Genomic DNA, 21,860 nt, shown 5'->3' with positions numbered 1-21,860 from the left:
GTTATGGTTTGATTCCCGGTCTGGGCACATGCCCGGGTTGCAGGCTCGATCCCCAGTGTGCAGTGTGCAGGAGGCAGCTGATCAATGATTCTCTCTCATGATTGATGTTTCTATCTCTCCTTCTCCTTTCCTCTCTGAAATCAATAAAAAAAAAATTTTTTTTTAAGAAAAAGAAGGTCAGTATTTTGGAAGAGGTGGTAGTAGCCAATTAAACTTTGATCCACTTGTAAATTTCATATTTTACACTTTATTCTGTGTACAGTACCTTCCTCATTATGATTTCCAGAGCAAATACTCTTTCAGAGTCTTACTCCATAAGATTTGGCAAAACTCAAGTCTATTCATTAACCCTTATGAGGAATAATTTTAGCCATTGTGCATGCTTAATTTTGCGATTAGCACATAGTTGGCAACTTAGAATATAGCCTTGTAAACAAAGGTAGCTATGGATAGTAATAAGGTCTTTAGGGACAGACTAGACAAGTATTTTAAGTATCTCAGTTCAGGTCCATCACTACTTTTATTTTCTACTTCCTCAGTTTTCAAAGGGCTTATTAGTAATACTAATGATATTGTTTGATACACTCTTGTAAACCCAACAGGCAACATTAAGCAAATCAAAGCATCAGGGAAATGGTATAACTATTTCCAAATGGAGGAAAATTTAGGATTTTGAATTTCTACTCCATCACTCGAGCTCGGAGCACTTGAGTGAGCAACTTCCAGGAAATGAACCCCAAATAAGAACTATTTCCATTTTTATTATGTTTAAGATCATGTTTGGCACAACAGTCACGTTCACATGCAGAACTGTTCTCAAAGGAGATTCAGGGTAGGCTGTGGCACAGCTGGAATGACCTTGCAACCCTAGAAGGCTCTTCAGGGTCGGCCTTGTGTGGGATGATGTTGTCACGGACCTTTGTGACATGCAGCCATAGTGCAGAGACCCATCACAAACCACTGAGATGTTGTACATGTGGACGGATCAATCTGATTCCCTTGTCTGATCTGTCCTGCTTTCTGGCTCTGCCTTCCAAAGTGACTGTAGGATAAAAGCTTTTACTCAGACGTACCTTTCCCATTCCCTGGCAGGGGGCATATGGTACACCTACAGCTGCTGCTCCTGTAGCTGTGTGGGAAAGAACTCTTAGGGCTGCTTCCCTCCTCCTCGGAATGCTCTAACCTTGTTCCAGCTTTCCCTAACTATGGAGCGCGGGCCCTGCTGCCAGCGACTCTTCCCATGCTTCTAAGCATTGAAGCTTTCTGTAGCAAGTGTGGCTTCAGGTTTGAGACTGGTATTCCTGGACCTTCCTCTTAGTGCTAGAGCTATTTAACTTATAGCTTATAGGTGACACTAATAAAAAGTCCCGAGTGTGTTATTTTGGGTAGGTCTGGGAAGGCTAGTCGCAGCCTGAGAACCACAAAATACCAGCTGGTGCAAGTCGGGGTATCTGCTCACTCCACATTTCGTCAGCTGCCCAGAAAAGGCACTCTCAGCCTGTAGAGCACATAAAGTTGCTCCTGGAAAACTTGCTACTCAGTGTGGTCCAGGGACCTCTGCATGAGCATCAGCCTGGAGCTTGGTAGAAATGCAGGACCCCAGCCCTGCTCAACACCTCCCAAGTCAGGTGAGCTGCTTGTGCTGCAGTTTTGAGGAGTAAAATTGCTCTTAAATCATCCCTAGTAGATGAGGTTTATCCAGATTTCATACTTTTAGAGTTTAATTTTTGATGGTATAATTTGTAAACTCTAGGATTTGGATAATGTCTAGAGGAAAAATATTTTCACTTGATAAATATTTAAATTATTCTATTAATAATTTAAAAGAAGAAAACTGTGGTTTATCTTAAAACATGGCAGTTGTCCTTTATCAGGCGAGCTAGAGGTGTTTGTTTTTTGGGGGCTTTTTTGAGAAGCAGGTGTCATGGAAGTAGCAAATGAAACCTCTGAGAAGAATGAAACCAGTGAAGCTGAAAGTGTAAGTGCATGTAGACTTGGTGATTTGGGTTTATATGTTCAGAATCCTCTGAATGGGAACTTGAAAAACTAAATATATTACTATTTCATAGTTGATAAGAAAAAAAGCAATAACCAAAGATATGCGTCAGGAAATCAAAGGCTGAGGAAGTATACCACATGGACAACTCCTTTGATGCTTTGCTGCTGTTTTCAAAAAAATATGATGTAGTCCTTCTAGCTTTAAAGATGGGATTTAATTGTGTGACTTCAACTACATAGAGGGTGTCTCTTTCTATCCAGGCTATGAAAGAGAAATTAAGGCAGATTTCTTATACCATATTTTCCCTAAGAAGCTTAAGTGACATGGTCTACCAGGGTTGTCAGGACCCCCCAGAGAGGAACAAAAGTGAGAAGCTGCCACTGCATATTCCCCTGATATGCCTGGTGCTTTTCTCAATTTTAAATAATTATTATTATCCAAACAATGTATACTCAATATAGAAAAATCAGAAAATACAGATTAGCAAAAAGAAGAAAACTCAGAATCCTACCATCCAGAAAGAACCAATATTTATAATTTGGTGTCTACCTTTATAGGGTTGTTTTTTTTCTGAGTATCTATAGTCATATAGACATATGTTATTATCCAAACATGGTATGGTAAATTTTTATACTTTAATTTTCTCTTTTTTAACTAAGTATGTTGTGAACATCTTTATGTATCAGTAAACTTCTGCAGTAGTTTGAATATCTCAGTATTGCACTAAGATCTTTCTGCAGCAGACTTTATTCACCAGTGCCCTGTTGTTGGTCCTGTAGGTTATGTTCACTTTTTCACTATCATAAACGGCATTGCCAGGAATATCTTTGTACTAAGTCATTGTTTATATCCTTCATCATTTCCATAGAATAAATTCCTACAAGTAAAATTGCTGATCCCTATGGCCAGCTCATACTCCAAAGGTACCACTTCATGCTCCCACCTCAGGAGGCAACATCAGCCTCAGCAAAGTCATCAGTGCTCTGCACAGACTTTGTGGAAAGCATTCCCCACTCCAGTAGACAATTTCTGTCTTTCTTCACCATCAGTATTGTTGCCATTAATCTCTGAGGGGTAACATATTGGAAGTATTTGGGGGATGCTGTGCAAAAAAAACATTCGTATCCACTAAGGGGTACAATATTCAGAATAGACTAGAAAGGTGAAGAGGATCCCATCAGTCTTCCTTCCTTCTTTGCAAACCTTCTCTCCTTCCTCTGCATTTATTAAATTTGTTTTGTACAACACACTGCATATAGAATGGAAAGTATATTCCACCTGCTTCCCCTTTTATTTTTAGCTCACCCTGCCATCTGATGACATTGTTATTGGTACAAAAAGGCGGTGAAGCTGAGCTGTCCCACCTGTGCCTGGAAGACTGACTTTTCCTTCTTTGTAACCAGAATAGTTGTGAGAAGTCTTTCCTTTGTCTACTCTCAGGAGAATTGGGCTTCCTCTGCAGTTCCATATTTAACACTTCAGGCTTGAACATAGTTTGGCTAAAATGTGTGGGGATCACAGGTAACCTAGACTCTGAAGTTGGAAGTCTTTGTATGGAATGGCATGCTTAAGGGATCACCATCAATGGGATTATAACATTTAATGCTATCCATGGAAAACTCTGAAAGAGTTTTCACAGTCACATGCTCAGGTGTAAAACTAGAACCACTATATTTCTCTGTAATTGAACTGAACTTCAGTCTTGAGTAGCCAGCTCACCCCTGGCAAGTGAAGGCACAGAGCTGCTATGCTCCGGGATCCTAGCGCTGCAGGGTTCAGCAGAGGAGAAGTCCATCGCATGATCCTTCCTCAGGAACCTCTGGCACCCAGACTTCGGTCAGGTCCCTTCCAGGCTGCTTCTTTCACCAGAAGCCCAAGGTGGACATCTCCTAAGCTGGAAGAGCTGCCCTTGCAGCATCACACCTGCTTCTGCACTCCATTCTGTCTCCCAAACCAAGGCCTTGCAATAGAGAGACTTCAAGAGTGTTTCTTCCACTGTGATTTTGAAAGTGCATGCATTCAGAAACTTGACTAATGGGTCTATCTGCCCCCACACTCCCTGAAGCAACAAACAGCCCAGACTCTGCAGGCAGAGGGCCACAGGCAATAAGAAAATTGTGGGAAAGGGGAACTTTGGTTATTACCTCTGACATTCATCCACTACATCCTTTAGAACAGGGGTCCTCAAACTACAGCCCGCGGGCCACATGCAAATACAAATATTGTATTTGTTCCCATTTTGTTTTTTTACTTCAAAATAAGATATGTGCAGTGTGCATAGGAATTTGTTCATAGTTTTTTTTTTAAACTATAGTCCGGCCCTCCAACGGTTTGAGGGACAGTGAACTGGCCCCCTGTTTAAAAAGTTTGAGGACCCCTGCTTTAGAACTTAAAATCTCCCATTTTATGTTTTTCTTCTATTTCTCAGGTGTGAACATCTTGCTTCCTCAGCTAGGCTGTGGGCTCTGGAAGGGACCATGTTTCCTCCTGCTTTGCAGTCCCTGGACTGTCAGCAGGACTAGGAACTGCAGAGCGAGGGGCAGCCCAGGTGCAAAGGGGAGAGCCCCACATTGGGAGTTGGGAGATGTTCATTCTCTTTCTAGACCTGCCACTAACTGGTTGACATGGGCTAGTAGTCTGACCTCATCTGTAAAATGAGGGGCTGGACCAGATTCCTCACCCGCCTTTAATTTCCTAGTCATGTGCAGTAAGCTTGTTCTTCAAATAGGCTGCATGGTACATATATTCTAAGGAAACATGGAAGCAAGGACCAGGGACTTGTCAGTGTCATATTCAAATTGGCAAAGCATTTGAATATGTTATTGAATTTTAGCTCCTTCCCCAAAAATGAGCCCAGAGGCTCCAGTGCCTCCATTGCTAGCACTGATTACTCTGCATTCCAGGTATGCTTTATAAGCATATATGGTGGTTTTTTTTCCTAGGAGGGTTGTAATAGCGAATCATTGTTCATCTGATTTCTCAACATCCTGCCAGAATCAATCCCATTTAAAAATAAATGTTAATTACTGTAATTGTGGGGATTCCTCCTGCCAGCTCTAGTGTAAGACTGAAAAGCCTGGAGCTCCTTGGTGAGCAAATCCTTGGAGCAGGTTTTGGCTAACATCCTCCTCTTGTGTCTGTTTTGCTTTGATAAATGCACTTTACTTCTCAAAACAAGATGGATATTCTAATCCTGTTGTTCAAAAGCCCTGCTGCCTCGTGTCCAAATCGACAGAATTTTATTGAAGTCCTGGCTCTTTTAGGATGCTTTGCTGCTGATGAAAATGACAAGACATAATGTGGTTTAGAAAGATGCAGAATTACGGAGTAGAAGAAAGCATTCTGTGTAAAATACTACATACTTTAGTCATTTTGAACCCTTTAGCTTTTATGCACAAAGAGTCTTAGAACATTATTAAGCATTGGACATTGGTGTGTGTTGGGCCTGTGTTACCTTCTCATAAATTTTCAAAATCGTTATATTCCTAAATACATAAATAACTATGGTAGGTATGTTTAGTGTTTCCAGCTGCATTTATATAGTCTCCGACTAGTAACCTGTCAACCTCCTGGTCCTCTTCCACAATTCAGGTCAAGCTATCTCAGGATTTAAAGTGTCTTTGTCACTACTCTCTGGTTCATGCCTGGCCCTTGCTTCCTTCCCCCTCCTCTTCTTACCAGAGGTTTGTTTCTGAATGAAGCTTGGAAATACATTTAAAGTAAAATGAATGTCTCATTTCCAAGCGGGAGAAAATGCAGAATATCTGAAGTGTCTGCCTTCATTTCTATAGTATTTTTTTTTAAAGTGTCCTGCATCCAGAATGAGCTCAAGAAACTCAAGATCCCTGACACTGTTTCCACGGTGGTGATGGAAACTGAGAAGGAAGTCCAATAACCACAGTTACAGCAAAGCCATGCTTCCTCCAGTAGCTTGAGAGGAGGGCCAAGGAGCAGAAAGATTCCATATCCTTCTCCTCTGTCAAATGAAGATACAGGTTTGGGTCTAACCATTTCAGCCGATATTCCACTCTTCAATTAGAGGAAAGCTGTGTGAATTCGGACTGGGAGAGGAGAACCTTATTTTCTAGATGACGAACACAGTTTGGATCCATTATGTTAGAACCTCTGCATATCACCTTACTGCCCCAAGGTTCCCGCTATTCCCAACCCTGCATCTAACTTGGACTTCACATTGGAGCTAGCACTGGGACCAGCTTTGCTACTTTCACAGCCCAAAGTTGCAGGCCAACCAACGGCTTTGTCCAAGTTATAAAATTACTAAGAATTAAGAAAGTCTGAGGTTTCATTTAAGTATTGGCAGGGGCAACGGGATTGCTTCACCCCACCCCCACCCCATTAGTCCAGAGGTTCAAGGAACTGGCTTTAAAAAACTGCAAAGAAAGAGATGAAGGCAGGTTATTCATTATATTCCAGATGAATAGACTTTCGGGGGAAGAATTTGAGAGGCCCTTTCAGAGAGCATTTATTTCAGGCATTCTGGGAAGGCGGCTTCATGGGGGAGGTTGGCCCTCTTATGGCATCTCACAAAGCAGTGGTTTTGTGTTTATTGTCATTCTGAGGTCCCTCTCCCTCCTGCTTTCTAACCTAATCATTCTTCACTGTGTCAGCCTGTGCCCTGGGCATGTCTGTGTTGCATACTGATCCTCCATCTCACCTGGGTTTACTGCCACTGGATCATGTGGGTCTGGCTGACAGACCAAGTATCCACGCCTCTGAACTGTTCAGTGCCACAGAGTGGGGTATCATTATAAATGCAAATAATTTTATTCAACCTCTAAGGAATCTGTTAGGCCTCATGCATATGAGCTTCGAGGGTCTCACACCAGGGCCAAATTCCCCAAACCAAGCATCCTGCAGCTGGAGGTACCCTTGTTCGGACTCTGTTAGCTTCCTCAGGGGATACTAAAGGTGCTGGCAGTACTTATGGCACTAGAATGCTACTTGGGGATGTATTCAGTTGATGGTAAATGGTTATGACTGCTGCCTTGGAAACCTCTTATTACGCCCACATAGAACATGGGTCCATCCAGTAAAGTGTCTCTTGCACTCAGCTCCCTACTTCATTTTATATATTTGTTTATTGTCCATCTCCCCCACTAGATCATACATTTTAGGAAGGCAGAGATTCTTTTATTCATCACTATATTCTACAGTGCCCAGCACATAATATGTCTACAATAAAGATTCCTTGATTAAATAAACCATTGCATCTGAACTGCAAATTATCAGTGATAATAGTATGGATAAAATGACAGTGACATCAATCATTGCCCAAAAATTCTAGAAAGCGGTATCTGAGCTTGTCCTATGCTGAGGCTCGGTGAGGCATTCCCTTTGGAATGAGAGACTTGGACCTTTGATTAGCTATGCCTAATGCTTGGAAGGAAGTGTGTTTGGGGACATACCAATTTGCCAACTCTTGGAGGAGGGCCAGTATGGCAGGCACCGGACAGCTAGAGACAGTGTTGTAGGCAAGGATGGTGTGAAGCCCCAGGAGGCAAGAGTGACGGCGAGGGGTCCCAGTGCAGGCAGCATTGAGATGCTCAGTGCAGATCCAGCATCAGGATGGCAACAGGCAGAAGGACCTCAGTCTCCTCCACCACACTCAAGCTTAGGACATCCATGCAGGCCAGGGATTGCCAGGAACTGCCCAGGCATAACGGTCAGTCCGGTCATAGCAGAATCTCCCACCCATGTTGCCTGAAGGAGTTAGGTCATAATTTCAGAGCCCAGCCAAGCAGCCTGAGGTTCGGGTCAGGATGGCTATAAAGAGGGCAGACCTAAGAGGCGGGAAAGTACACTGATGAAAAGAAAGACCCCAAATGGCCTTTGGCAAGTCAGTTAACATTTCACCTGCATCATGTTGTGGTTTTGTGTGTGTGTGTTTTTTAAAATATACTTTTATTGATTTCAGAGAGGAAGGGAGCGGGAGAGAGAAAGAGAAACATCAATGTTGACAGAGAATCATTGATCGGCTGCCTTCTCCACACCCCCCACTGGGGATCAAGCCCGCAACTCTAGCACGTGCCCTTGACTGGAATCAAACCCAGGACCCTTCAGTCCGCAGGCCATTGCTCTATCCACTGAGCCAGGGCTCATAGTGTTGTTTTAAAGATTAAGTGAGTTAATACATGTATTAGAACAGTGTCTGGCAAATAATAAGAGCTTAATACATGGTTGTTATTGTCTAAATTATTTTATGCTAGACTTTAGAGACCAAAAAAAAAAAAAAAAAGGATATGTAGGAAAAGTGAAATATTAGGGGGGAAAGTAACAAATACTCAGATTGATAGTATACTTTCTACCTCATAGAAGGCCTGAACTCATGCAGTACTTAAAGTTGTTTTTGTTTTACATTATGAAAGGAAAATCTAATTATGTATAATCACATGGGAAACACTCTTTCTTGTCCTCTGGGGAAGCGCAATCTAATTTGAAAGCTTTTAAATATTGTGTGGCCAGCCCCTGTCCTCTAACCAGCCCCAAAGAGGTCTGTCTGTCGCCCAGTCATTTTTGGTCTGTCTGGCCCTAACTGAACATGTGCTCCCTGAGGGCTTTGAGAAGACATGTAATAGATATGATAAAGGCAGAGCACATCCCACAGTCATGGCGTCTCTGCTTCTCCAAGGAGGCGGAGAGGCTTTGCATGACAATTAATTATTCACATTTTCTCTCCTTCTCCTCAAATACTTAGTTTCCTATCGAGCTCCACGGAGGCCAATTTTCTCTGGGGTGTGTGTAACCTAGCACCCGTGACAGTTTGGCGCTGCATCCTGTGGCTCTTGGAGCCTGTTTATTTTAGGCTCACATGCATTGGGCCCATGCTGGCGATGGCTAGGGCATACTAATGCCACTACTCATTCTCCTTCCTCTTCTGGGCAGGGTTTTAGCCACTGACATGTCCCTGGTTCTTACCATGCAAAGGCAGGAGCTCTGGAGTCGGGACAGTTGGTTGCACCTGGGACTGCCGAGGCTAGAGCTTGAGCTGGTGGTTGGCCCAGTGCCTTTCAGCCCCACCTCCTTCTCTGAGGCTGGGCATCTTGCCCTTTAGCAAAGCTGTGAGCATTCACTCATCCGTGCAGTCTCAGTGTGGCCTTTGTTACCATTCTCTGGGAAACCTTTGTGCAGCTGATAGAGGCGGTGCGACACTCAGCTCCCTGACAACTCTGGGAGACTCAGAGGCTCCCTTACTTACCCCAGGTCTCTTCAGACCGAGGCCGCTCACATCTCTCCGCAGACTTGCTCTGTGTCACTCTTCTGCTTTCCTTTCACTGTTACACCCCCCTGCAGTGCTAGCCTGTTTCAGTTTCCCTCAAGGACAGTGTTCAGATCTAAACACTTGGGCATGTGCCATTGGGGAGGTGGTTTCTGGATAATCTTTCTCAGAAACCCAGGGCCAGAAGAAAGAGATGTAAATGGCTGTCCAAGGCATGAAGTTATTGGCTGGCAGCCGAGAAGCCAACGGTTAGTAGGAAGTAGGAGAGCAGTAGAGAGAGGTGAAGTAGTAGCAGTGTGGCCAGAGATGGCGGGAGAGTGACAGTGGCTCGTTCTGCCGTGAAATAAATACCGCAGAGAGCGTGAGCACACCTCTCTGCAGAGCTGTGGGGTGACTGTGCCCAAAAAGTCAGGCTCTGGGTGACCAGGAAAGGTTACTTTACATCTTTGAGCCTCAACTTCCTGCTCTCTAAAATGGGGAGAATAATTGATTCACCGCCCCCCCTTTAGTGTTATTGTGAAGATTAAATGAGTTCATACATGTAGAACACTAAAAACGTGCCAGCCCACCCACAGTGAATGTCATACAAGTGTTGGCTAACAGTGTCACCGCAGGTACGTGGCCACATGCACACCCTGAGTGTGGGGCAGGATCTTAACAGGACTGCCTGACTGCTCTGACAGCCTCTTTTCCTAAACATTCTTTCTGCAACATGTCTCCTTTTTTCCCCTCACAGAAATCATCTGTAATTTTCTCAAAAGAATTTCATCCTCAAATTGTTCTAGGTCTTTCTGCCCCTTTCCATCTATATTGAGCATTCAGTAATGTTTGGCATAGTCAGTGTCTTCACTGTTGGGAGATCAAGGCACCACGGAAAAGTGAAATGTGCATTTTAGATGATTACTGGAGTTACTGCCTGATGGAAAATTTCAGTGGTTTGCATTTCACTACTTTTGTTTCTACTGCAGTTCTGCTGATAGTGATGCTAATAATGTTCAATGAGACAGAAAGTAGCCAGGTGAGCAGAAAGAGCAAGCAAAGGAAAGAACCATAATAATTCATGAATTTGGATTGTTTTTAAAGCCATCATGATGAATTTTTCCTTATACAGATGAATATGGGGCACACACTTATGAGATAACTGCATAAAAAGAGGAATATATCCTAAAGGTAACTGGCCCATCTTTAAATTCAGCAAAACACAGGTCCAGTTACCCACAAGACATTTCTCCTAGAAGTCATGCAGACATCTCAAGCCAACATGGGCAAAGTGGAACTTCTTATCTTTCCCCACAAACCTACCCTTCTTCTAAATATTTCTTAACTCAGTTAAACATCAACATCAGACCACTTGCTCAAGCTGGAAGTATCAAGGTATATACACTTCTGCTTTTCCTGCTCACCCCCATGCACATGTGCCTCTTAAATAGCTTCTGAATTCATGCCCTTCCGTACACCAGTGACTCTGCCTGCATTTTATAATATTGCTGTGTAACAATCACCCCCAAACAGTGGCTTAAAATAGCAGTCGTTTATTATTTTCCATGTGTTTTGGGTCAGCTCATATAGACCAAGCTTAGCTGGGTGGCTCATACTGTGTGTCTTTGGGTGTCTTTGGATGTCTGAGGTTGGCTGATGTAGGTGGGCTCAGCTGGGGTGCCCTTGCTCCTCGAATCTCTTATCCTCCTTTCTGGCACCAGTGGGCTGGCTTGAGTATGTTTTTCTCATGGAAATGTCAGAAGCACAAGAAGGCAAACTAAAACATGTCACTCTTGACTCTTTCTGTTGGCCAACCTAGGTATATGGTCTAATCCAAAATCAAAGAGTGAAGAATCACACTTCACCCTCTTAGTGGGAGGAACTACAAAGTCACATGGCAGAGAGCAAAGAGGGCAGGATAAAGAACTAGGGCCAGTAATGCACTGCCAAGTCCTTGTTATCTCTTGTCTAGATTCTTCACTTGTCTTCTTTTTTCTTACTTTGCCTGTAATTTACCTCATCCTGACTTAATCCCAAGATCCCTTTATTAAAGCTTTTCCACTGCCACTTATCACTACCAAATTGAGCTGAAGCCCTGTACAACTTGGCTCCAATCTCTTTTATTCCTGTTTCATCTGTTGCTATGTTTCAGAATTACCACCCTTTTCAAAGGATGCTTGTTTTTTGTAGAGTTCTGTGCCTTCATAGTCTTTCCTCTTCCCACAGCTATCTCCCCAACATTGGAAGTTATCATAAGTGAGATGTTCACCTTTTACGATCCACTCGCATGGTGCCTCAGAAGCCCTCTGGAGAAACAGTTGCCCCTTCCTTTGTCACGTGATAGTAAATTGGAATTGCATTGTGCTCATATATATATTTTTTTTTTTTGCAAATTCAAGGCTGAGTTACATTAAAGACACAAAACTGAGCTATTTTTCATCACTTTGGAGTCAATTTTAACCTTTTTAGACTTAGTACAGGTAAGTACTAAGTGCTCATATTTATCTCACGCATGTGTGAGGATACATGCTCAGCCAGAGGGGGGAGGGCAGGAAGTTCAGGTAATTCCATCTACCATTCTACTCCATGATCATGGGAGTACTAAGACTTGACTCTGCTGTTAACCTTAGTTATCTTTGGTTCCAGAAGCCTCTTGAGTTCTCAGAATCTTTTTGTAGAGTGAAAGGCACAGCCTATGCAAGAAGGGGGAGTGGGGACGGGGTGTCTAGTGTTTAATGATACAAGACTATTCTTTTAAAACACAGCCATGAAGCAAGCTGTTACCTCACCTAGTTTTTAATCAAAGGAACATCTCTCTGGCCTTATTGTTGCAAGTCAGTACTGTATTGGAAAGCCAAGAGCTTTCAGTGGTAATATTGTCTATGCATAATTTTTATTTCATGGTGACTTTAGAATACAACTCCTGCCTAAGATACTACTCTATAGGCACCTATCAAATTGATTTTAATATTTTACATCTGTGCTTCCCATCTAAATCATGTTTTTTAGAGGACTACTGCCTGTGCCTGTGCAGACGATGCACTGCACAATTCTAAGAGTGCACTGTTCACACCAGAGTCTATGTAAGTGGACTTCCATAGTACTCATTGGCACCAGCTTCCTTATCTCCCCAGTGCTAGTACATATAAATTGCTCAAGAAATGTGTGAATGAATGAGTAAATGAGAAAGAAGGTAACAACAAATTGAACTAACTATTCCCAAGTGAGATATCTAATAGTCAAAGTTGGGATTAAAATTCAGACAGCTTTTGATCCAACAAAATTAAAACCATGTTATTACAGGTGCATATGATCTGTAAGCTAACTTGAAATGTCTTGTTTACCTACAACAACAAAAAAATTACCTTTCATCTTGTGAACTAATCAAGATTGTGGTTCCTTAAATGCTATTGACACTTCTTAAATGCTATTGACTGCATAAATGCCCTATGCATAACACCCTAGGGGACATTTTGAGACATGTGGGTGAAAACTGGTCTGGTTCTACATGACTCTGACCCCCCCAAGTCACAATAGACCTAAAGATTTCTTTTAAAAAAAGATTTCTTGATTGTCCTTGGATGAGTCATAAAGCTTATATAAATGCAAATAGAGCCCATATTTTAAAAGAACAAGACTTTTATCAGGTAATTTCATAAAATATGCTGAATATTTGTGAGTTATAATTATGCCAGTGTGGCCAACAAACTGTTCACCCTGCGGGAAAGTGTTGCCACGTTAAACAGTCAGCATCTCACTTAGAATTTGAAATTTCCCAATGTTTGAGGGTAACTGACCCAGTTAGGATGTATGGGCTTCTGGGTGGACATGGCCTGAGGAAAGGCCCAAAAGAAAGCATTACACAGGCAGTAATGGTCCTACCTCGAGTTCCCCACCCCTAACCACAGCCCCAGTAAGCGCCGACAGAAGGACTCTGTGCTTGTCCCTGGATTGCTCTTCCCTGGGTTTCCAGCAGCAAAGGGATCATGACCAGGCCACCCCCACCATCAGGACGCTGTTGGCAGGAAGCCTCAGTTAAAGTGCTTAGCACGGCACCTAGCAAAGGGCATGAGGAAAGGATTCCATAAATGTTTGTTAAATGAGCGAACAAAATAAACCAATGAAATAGGCAAACGAAGGGAGTACGGGGGTTATAAGGAACATTTGTGGGGTCAGGCGCTGCCATCACTTCAGGAAATACTAAGTGGTACACACTTAAGGCTGTTGGGCCTGTTGTCCCTTCCAGGTCAATGGGGACTTGACTTTCTACTGCCCAATAGAAAGTGCATGCAACCTGAGGAAGGACAGCACCGAAGTCCTCCTAACACTGCCCAGCTGGGGAGCCATTCACTTCTAGAAGTTCTTCAGCTTTTGGCAGCTAGGGTATTGCAACAGTGGTTTTTGCACATGAATCTGGGATCAGAAAATCATAACAATTGTGGAGTCAGTTCAGTTAGAATTTAGCCTCTCTTCTTGCCAAAGCTTTGCATGTCATCATCGCAGGACACCAGGAAACAGTCACAATTTGGGGATTTCTTTTGTTTTTCTTTTTGTGCTCCCAGGTGAGCTCTCCGTGGAGGAGCCACAGGATCCTTTCCTGGTTAGCATACACATAATCGCAGACCCAGGGGAATCCCAGCCCCTGCAGGAGGCCATCGACCGGGTCTTGGCTTGGATCCACCCGGACCTGCAGCTGTTCCGGGTCTCCGAAAGGAGGGCTTCCCGGCGGCGGAGGAAGGCCCCGAAGGCGAAGGCGGCGCAGCCCGCCCTCGCGGTGGTTCTCTTCCTGCAGGAGGGGTGCGGCGACGAGCCCATCCTGCAGCTGCACCGCGCGCTGCAGCGGCCGCCCTGGCGCCACCACCACACGGAGCGCGTGCCCGGCAGGCTCCTGCCCTACCTGCCCTGCAGCCAGGACTTCTTCACGCTGGCGCCCGGGACTCCGCTGTGGGCCATCCGGCCCGTGCACTACGGCAGGGAGATCGTGCGCTTCACCATCTACTGCCGCCATGACAACTACGCCGACATCCTCAAGTTCTATGAGCTGATCCTCCGGCGGAGCCCCAGCCAAAGGAAGACGGACTTCTGCATCTTCCCCGTTTTCTCCAGCCTGGATGTGGACATCCAGTTCTCCCTCAAGAGGCTGCCCTGTGACCAGAACCCCGTCCCCACCCACAACTCGGTGCTGGAGTTCCGAGTCAAGGACATCGGCGAGCTCGTGCCCCTCTTGCCCAACCCCTGCAGCCCCATCAGTGAGGGGCGCTGGCAGACGGAGGACCACGACGGGAACAAGGTCCTTCTGCAGGTACCGCGGGGGAAGTCTGTCTGTCTGTCTCCCTGTCTGTGTGGGCGGCACAGAGAAAAAGTGGGTCGGCTGTGCCAGAAACCCTCCCTGTTACAGAGCCACGAGTTAAGAAACAGGAGGGATCAGTGACCCTCTGTCTGGCCTCAGACTGTGTCAAGGAGCTCATACAATACCTAAGCAAGAGGAGGGCTCATTCTGTTGGTTCTTTTCGTTTTACTGTATGGCCATGTGCCCAGGCAAGCAGTGCCAGTCCCTGCCCTGCCGCTTCACCCACCTGCGTTTGAGCACCCACTAAGTGCTGTGGCTCCTGGGGATTTCAGATGAGCTTGTATCCCAGGAATCTTGTTAGTAAAGATTCCTGAATCTACTCCTCACATTTAGGGAGTTTTACCACCAGTGTATTCTTCAGTCCCACAAAGGAACTTAAGGAAAACCCATCTATTGTGAAATATGTTACATTCAATAGAGATGATACCTGTTTTCTTCTTCACTGTGGTGCCACCTCTCCTACCCTTCCACTGCTGGGCAGTAGGTTGTTAAAATTCAGTGATCACTTGAAAAATGACTTTCTCATAAACATTTCAATGAGTAACTGATGCCTTTGGACCTTGTGGTTTCATTACTCTTGGGAAGGAATGAGTGAATACCTTTTAAGGAAATGGATGCAGCAGACTATTCTGTTCCTTCCATGGACTATGTCTTTGCTCAGTTACTGGACCCCTTTCTCCTCTCAACCTTCCAGTGGGTGTCCAACACTCTTTCAAGATCATTAATTACACCCTAGAATTTAAAATTCAACATATAGATTTAATAATGTCCTACACCTGGCCCTGCCTGAGAATTGCTTTCCAAACCTAGGCTTTCTTGAATTAACATGTACATCAGTTCAAGGAATATAGGAATTCGTTTTTCTGAAAATCCTCTTCTGTCTCAGTTTTCACTTTTGGTTACCTGAAAGGAGAAAGTTGATATCGAATTAGGGGCCATTGTCTTGAAAGGTGCTGTTTGTAGTCACTTGAATCACAGGAAACGTTTCCATTTTTGTTGGTTTTGGTATTAAACATCAGAACTGTAATCCGCATATCACAAAATGAAGCGAGAACTTGGCATGTGTCAGACACTGACTCAAACAACAGCCAGGACACCATTGCTCCAGTCGGAAAGGTCGCCTTGAGGTAGTTACTATTTATAGAAAATAGAGAAGTTTTAGAATTTCCTTTGAACTGTACAGATAAGTAAATAATATTGCTCTTTTATTCAGTGAACTAAAAGCTGGCTAATATTTTCTCTATAATCCCTTTTGAAATGTGAGAAAAAATTTTCTTCTGGTTTGAAGACTGCCAATTCTTTATGCAAAAGAATATAATGCAGTTGAATAAGTAAAAAAAGAAAAAGAAAGTTAAAGAAAAGTTTTGCTTATACCAAAAAAAAAAAAAAACACAAAACAAAAAACCCAGCAAAATGAATGTGATTGTTTCTGAAGGATCTCTTCCTTTTTATAATCATTAGGATATTTATTTTTCCCCTTGATCCTTATAATAACATAAGTGAAAGAACAAAGTGTGGAAGCGTGGCCCAGACTCTGCTCAAAGGAACCATTGAAAAAATATTTCAAAGAGGATCCACACATTTAAATGGTAATAAAATCTCTACAGCTACAGGCTTTTGAAGTTACAGCATCAGAGTGTGAAAAGAGTAAGAAAAAAGATTTGTCTCTTGGGCCGCAGGAATGCAGGTCTTTATTCAAAATAGTAGTATATCGAGGAGTTAAATTAATATGGGCAGAAGTGACTAATAGCCCCCTCATAAATTTTGATTCTGGCCATTGAACAGGTTGCTGTTACTCCATCACTACAGAAAGCAACCTTCTGCTCTAGCATGAGATACACACCTGCCCATCTCTTTAAGTAACTTTTTAAAGTAAAAATTTATGTTTCAGTCTTTAGCAAAATTAAGATATTTAAATCATGGGGGAGGGGTGAAGTTGAGAGAGCTCATTTTTATCTACATTTTCATTAATGTATATATTTCCCAAATTCCATGTTTAACTATAATTTTAATTAAATGCTTTTGTTTGATTGGGTAGAATTATACATTGAAGAAAAATCTTTGTTGGGTAGTTTTTAATTTCTCAAGGTATAAATTGTATTTTATTTCCTCGTTCTGCCTCACTGATTTAACATTCCATATTTCAGAGACCTCTTCCTCCCATTTAATTCCTCTGGAGGAGAAAAGCTGAGAGGTTCTTTTCTGGGAGCTACTCACTCTCTTATAAGAATTTGGAAATATTTTTTACTGAGATATGATAAGATAGAAAGCAAGCCTTCCTACTCCTGAAACTCGTCCCCCCCATCTTTCTTGGCATTGCTAGTTCAGAGGAATAGGCAGGAGGTGGTATCAGAAGTTGTCTGAGATCCCTCTGAAAAAGGCATCTTAGAAATTTGCATTAATACTAAACTGTAGTTTTCTGGAATCAAGGTCTATGTTTGTGAATCCACATCTCCTCAAACTAAAATAACATTGACTATAAACATAATCGGTTCTCTTTATATGTTTTTCTTTACTTTTTATTGAAGGGTAATATAAATTATATCATATAGAAAGTGTACATATCATAAATATACAGCTCAGTGAATTTTCACAAATTGAACATTTGTGTGAGCAGAATCCAGATGAAGAAACAGAACAGACACAGAGACACTCCTGGGACTCCCTTCCCTTAAATCAGGGGTGGGATATAACCGGCCTGGGGGGCCATATAAGGCCCTCAAAATCATTTGGTCTGGCCCTGCCAAGGTATTAGGGGTGAGTTAATTAAATGTTTGATCAAATGTAGCAGGCTAATTTTTCCTCCATCCAGTTTATGCACTCTAGGACCCTTATTCTGAATTCTTTTTCTGTCATGTTGCATGCCTCTGTATCGCTTATCTGCTTTTCTGGCGAGCCCTCCTTTTCTTTCCTTTGGGGGTTTCTTTGTCTACCCATGTTTGATCTCACCAACATATCTAGATGTTGAGTCGTTCAGTGGCTGCTCTTTGGGTGGCAGTGGCTCCTAGGGCTGTGGTTGCTCCCCGGGCAGTTGTGGTAGCAACTGCTCCTCAGATGGCAGCAGCTCCTCTGGTGGGTGCTGTTCACAGGTGTGGTGGCTCTTCTGGCTGGTGGGGGGAGGCTTCACATACAGCTGCTGTTCCTCAGACAGAGGGTGTGGTGATCAGGAGGCTGCAGTTCCTTGAATCTAATTTTTAAGTTGATAATTTTGCATACCTGGCGAATGATGGTATGAATATCCAAGGTGCCCTTGGCAGAAAAAAGGTTCCCCACCCCTGCCTTAAATGAACATATTACTCTATGTTTCATTAAAGGTGGGGAGAAGTACCTAGTCTAAAAAGTTGGGAATATGGGTATGTTTTAATTTTTTTGTACTTGTAGGTAGATCTTACATTTTTATTTTTTTTAATATTTTATTGATTTTTTTACAGAGAGGAAGGGAGAGAGATAGAGAGTTAGAAACATTGATGAGAGAGAAACATCGATCAGCTGCCTCCTGCACACCCCCTACTGGGGATGTGCCTGCAGCCAAGGTACATGCCCTTGACCGGAATCGAACCTGGGACCCTTGAGTCCGCAGGCCGACGCTCTATCCACTGAGCCAAACCAGTTAGGGCAGATCTCACATTTTTTAAAACAAGACTTAAGATGGCTTTGCAACAGCATGGATGGAACTGGAGAGCATTATGCTAAGTGAAATAAGCCAGTCAATGAAGGAAAAATACCACATGATCTCACTTATTTCTGGATAATAAAGACCATTATAAACTTATGAACAAAAATAGATACAGAGGCAGAGCTGCCTCGAACAGACTGTCAAACTACAGCAGGAAGGCCGGGGAGGGTGGGAGGGCAGGAGGGGGGTGGGTAAGAGATCAACTGAAGGACTTGTATGCATGCATATAAGCATAACCAATGGACATAAGACACTGGGGGGTAGGGGAGGCCAGGGGATTGCAAGGGTGGGGGGGAAAAAAGGAGACATATGTAATACTCTTTGTATTACTTTAAGCAATAAAAAAATAATTTAAAAAAAAAGACTTAGGATGGCTGACAAAGATATAAACCACACAATAAGTTTAATAAATATTATTAGATACCCAAGGGATTTGAAGTAGAGGAAAATATTGATAGGAAAGTAAGATAAACCAAGTGTGACATCCAAAATGCATGTGATTTTCTATATGCTGTCTAAGGCTATGCTGTAAGTTGGTAGTCACTAGCCATGTGTGGCCATTTAAATTTAAATTTTAAGTTAATTAAAATTAAATAAAATTTAAAATTCAGTAGATACATTTTAAGTACTCAGTAGCTGCATGTGGCTACTGGCTACCATATTGGATAACACAAATACAGAAAATTTCCATCATGAAAGAAAGTTCTCTTGGACAATGTGATTCCAGAAATAAGCCCCAAATTTGAGTTTTATAGCAGCAAAAGCAAAATGGAAGATCATCAATGATATGATTTAGAGTCTGTGAGGTAAAAATAAACATGTTCTAGATGCATAAGTATCCCTGGTTCTGAGTCCTGGAGTAGTGTTCCCACACCTTCTCATGTTCTCTCATGTTCGTAGTGGTGTCAACAGCCAGCCATCAACCATACCTCTATAACTACAGCAATACTCACAAGGCTTTTCCTTAGATAGTGCCTGCAGTGGGGGTGAGGGGGCCCGGCCAGGGGTTAGTGCAGAAAAGCCACTGCCCTAAAGGAGGCTGGGCAAAACAAGATGGCCCCACCTGCAGCTCCTAGGGGCTTAGCTTAGTCCTAGAGGGAGGGATAACCTCCCAAAATGTGTTTCTCTCAGTCAAGCTTCCCATAGAGAGTGAATAACAGTGAGCTCGGCTTTTTTATTCCGAGCCGAGGGCCTGCGGTAGACCTGTTCCATGTAGCTGGTAAAGAACAGAGCCATATGTCCTGTGACTCAGCCAAGTTGGACTATATGCTGACATCTCCTTAGTCCTGAGGAGCCTGATAAGTACAGGGGCCTGAATGGAAGGCCAGTCTCCTTTGGAGAATTGCCATGGGAGTGTCAATTTAAAAAAGCTGTTCCATTTTCATTTTTTTGAGGAAACTCCATACTGCTTTCCACAGTGGCTGCACAAATCTGCATTCCCACCAACAGTGCACAAGGGCTCCCTTTTCCCCACATCCTTGTCAACACTTGTTCATGGATTTAATGATGATAGCCTTTCTGACAGGTGTGAGGTGATACCTTACTGTGGCTTTAATTTGCATCTCTCTGATGATTAGTGACTTTGAGCATTTTTTCATATGTCTGTTAGCCATCTGCATGCCCTCTTTGGAGCAGTGTCTATTCAGGTCCTTTGCCCATTTTTTAACTTGATTGTTTTGTTTTTCTGCACACCCTCAGACCTAGGTCAGGTAACTGTCACTCCCAGTATTACCAACAGCAACTGATACTTGGACACATTTGACTCATGAACCCACCCTGACTGTGCTGCCCTCTGTCCTTTTCCAATGAACCCAGTAGTGACCTGGGCATTCCTTCTGCCAGTGCTTCTCAAACTTCAGCAGGTATAAATCACAGGTTCCTTCAGAGACTGATCCCGGAGGTCTGGGGCCAGGCCTGAGACCCTGCATTTGTAGCCAGCTCCCTGGTGCTGCTACCTGAGCACCCTTACTGCATGTGCATCAGGCATAGGATATGCTAAGGCAGGACTACCCAGTCATTGCTTCATGTTTTATACTAATATCTAGGGCAGTGATGGCAAACCTATGACACGTGTGTCAGAGGTGACACGCGAACTCATTTTTTTGGTTGATTTTTCTTTGTTAAATGGCATTTAAATATATAAAATAAATATCAAAAATATGTCTTTGTTTTACTATGGTTGCAAATATCAAAAAATTTCTATATGTGACACGGCACCAGAGTTAAGTTAGGGTTTTTCAAAATGCTGACACGCCGAGCTCAAAAGGTTCGCCATCACTGGTCTAGGGCAAGTTCACTTTTAAAGTATATTATAGTTGTACTTAGTAGGAGGCCTAGGACAGAGCATCAAGAGTACAAGTCACAATATTGTGGTGATCATGTTACTATATATATAAACATTATGTTGTACTCTGGAACTAAAATGTTTGTTAATTACTTTCAATTAAAATAAAATAAGAGTACAGGTTGTAAGAGGATGAGCAGACCTTCCTGAAACTGTTCTTATCCTGTTCCCAGTTTCAAGCCTGATGTCCAATGCACAGCGGCTACTCAACAGACATTAGCTTGTCCTTCCTCCCCCTTGGGCTCTGGTATCTCGGGGCAGGGGTCCAGTGACCATGGGTTAGAGCATCCATACATGGAAGCAGGAAGATACCACATGAACCGTAGGCCACTGGACATGGCAGCTTGCTCCACCCGCCCAGGGGTTGTGGCTCCCAGTACAGACTAGAGAAAATGGCTGTTTCCCATAGACCGCATTGCACATGCTGGGCTAGTTTACCTGTGCTTATTACCCAGGTGCTTGAAAGTCGCCCCCAGGAAATCATTTCCCAAAACATTAACTGGGTTTGATATTCTTGCAGAATATGTGTGAGTGACATCATAGCCCTTTCAAGCCTGGAAGAAAGAGGCATCTTCTTTTAGGAAGACAAAGAGAACTGTTATTATAAGCCTTGGTGGAACCTGGAATCAGACCTTGAGGCAGAGGGAGGAAAGTGAGGGATTTTAAGCAATATTTTCTGCTCTCAGTTCTGAGAGCATTTTTCCCCCTGGGACTGCCTGTCTCATTCAGCTGGTTTAGTTTGTTCTGAATAGGGCTCTACTTCCAAAGAGGTCATGTTGGCGGTAGATCTGGAAGGAAGTGCTGCTGTGTCTGATTGTGGCAGGTGGCTCCCAGCAACCAGGGCCTGTCTCCTGCAGGCCAGCCGAACTATGTCTGTGAATAACCTGCAACAGAAATAGATAGTCCAGTGCTTTCGGGAGCCATTACAGTCAGCAAAAACTTTGAATATCTCCTCTCAGCCAGACATGGTACTGGAGGGTGACAAAGACGGACAACAGAGTCCCTGTGCTCCAAGTCCAAGCTGGTTCAGATCATTCCAGGGGGTTATGGCATGTGCAAGCCATGGTACAGGAGAATGGGGTGCAGTGGGTGTGCTCCAGAGGGACCCCTCCCTCCAGGGCTGGGAAACAGGGAGACTAAAGCAGAAACTTTCTGGAAGCCAGCAGATGGGAGTTTGGACCTCAGGTCCCACAGATCCAGATCTAATCCTGTTTGGTGACCTAACAGCTCTGTCAGGTTGGCCTAAACTTAAAACCTCAGGCAAAATAACTCAAC

General features: G+C 43.4%; 1 protein-coding gene across 2 annotated transcripts in view; it reads left to right on the top strand.

Annotated features, from left to right (window-relative positions):
* Positions 1 to 21,860, top strand: part of FAM124A (family with sequence similarity 124 member A) — a 75,067-nt gene that overhangs the window by 26,733 nt on the left and 26,474 nt on the right. For both annotated transcript variants that reach the window (XM_059684560.1, XM_059684559.1), the window contains one exon: positions 13,778 to 14,517. In XM_059684560.1, coding sequence (XP_059540543.1) covers positions 13,778 to 14,517 — 740 coding nt within the window. The remainder of the gene's footprint in view (positions 1 to 13,777; positions 14,518 to 21,860) is intronic.

Source organism: Myotis daubentonii, chromosome 2 (assembly GCF_963259705.1).
Source record: "Myotis daubentonii chromosome 2, mMyoDau2.1, whole genome shotgun sequence".
NCBI classification, from domain to species: domain Eukaryota; kingdom Metazoa; phylum Chordata; class Mammalia; order Chiroptera; family Vespertilionidae; genus Myotis; species Myotis daubentonii.
This window is presented reverse-complemented; position numbering and strand designations above follow the sequence as displayed.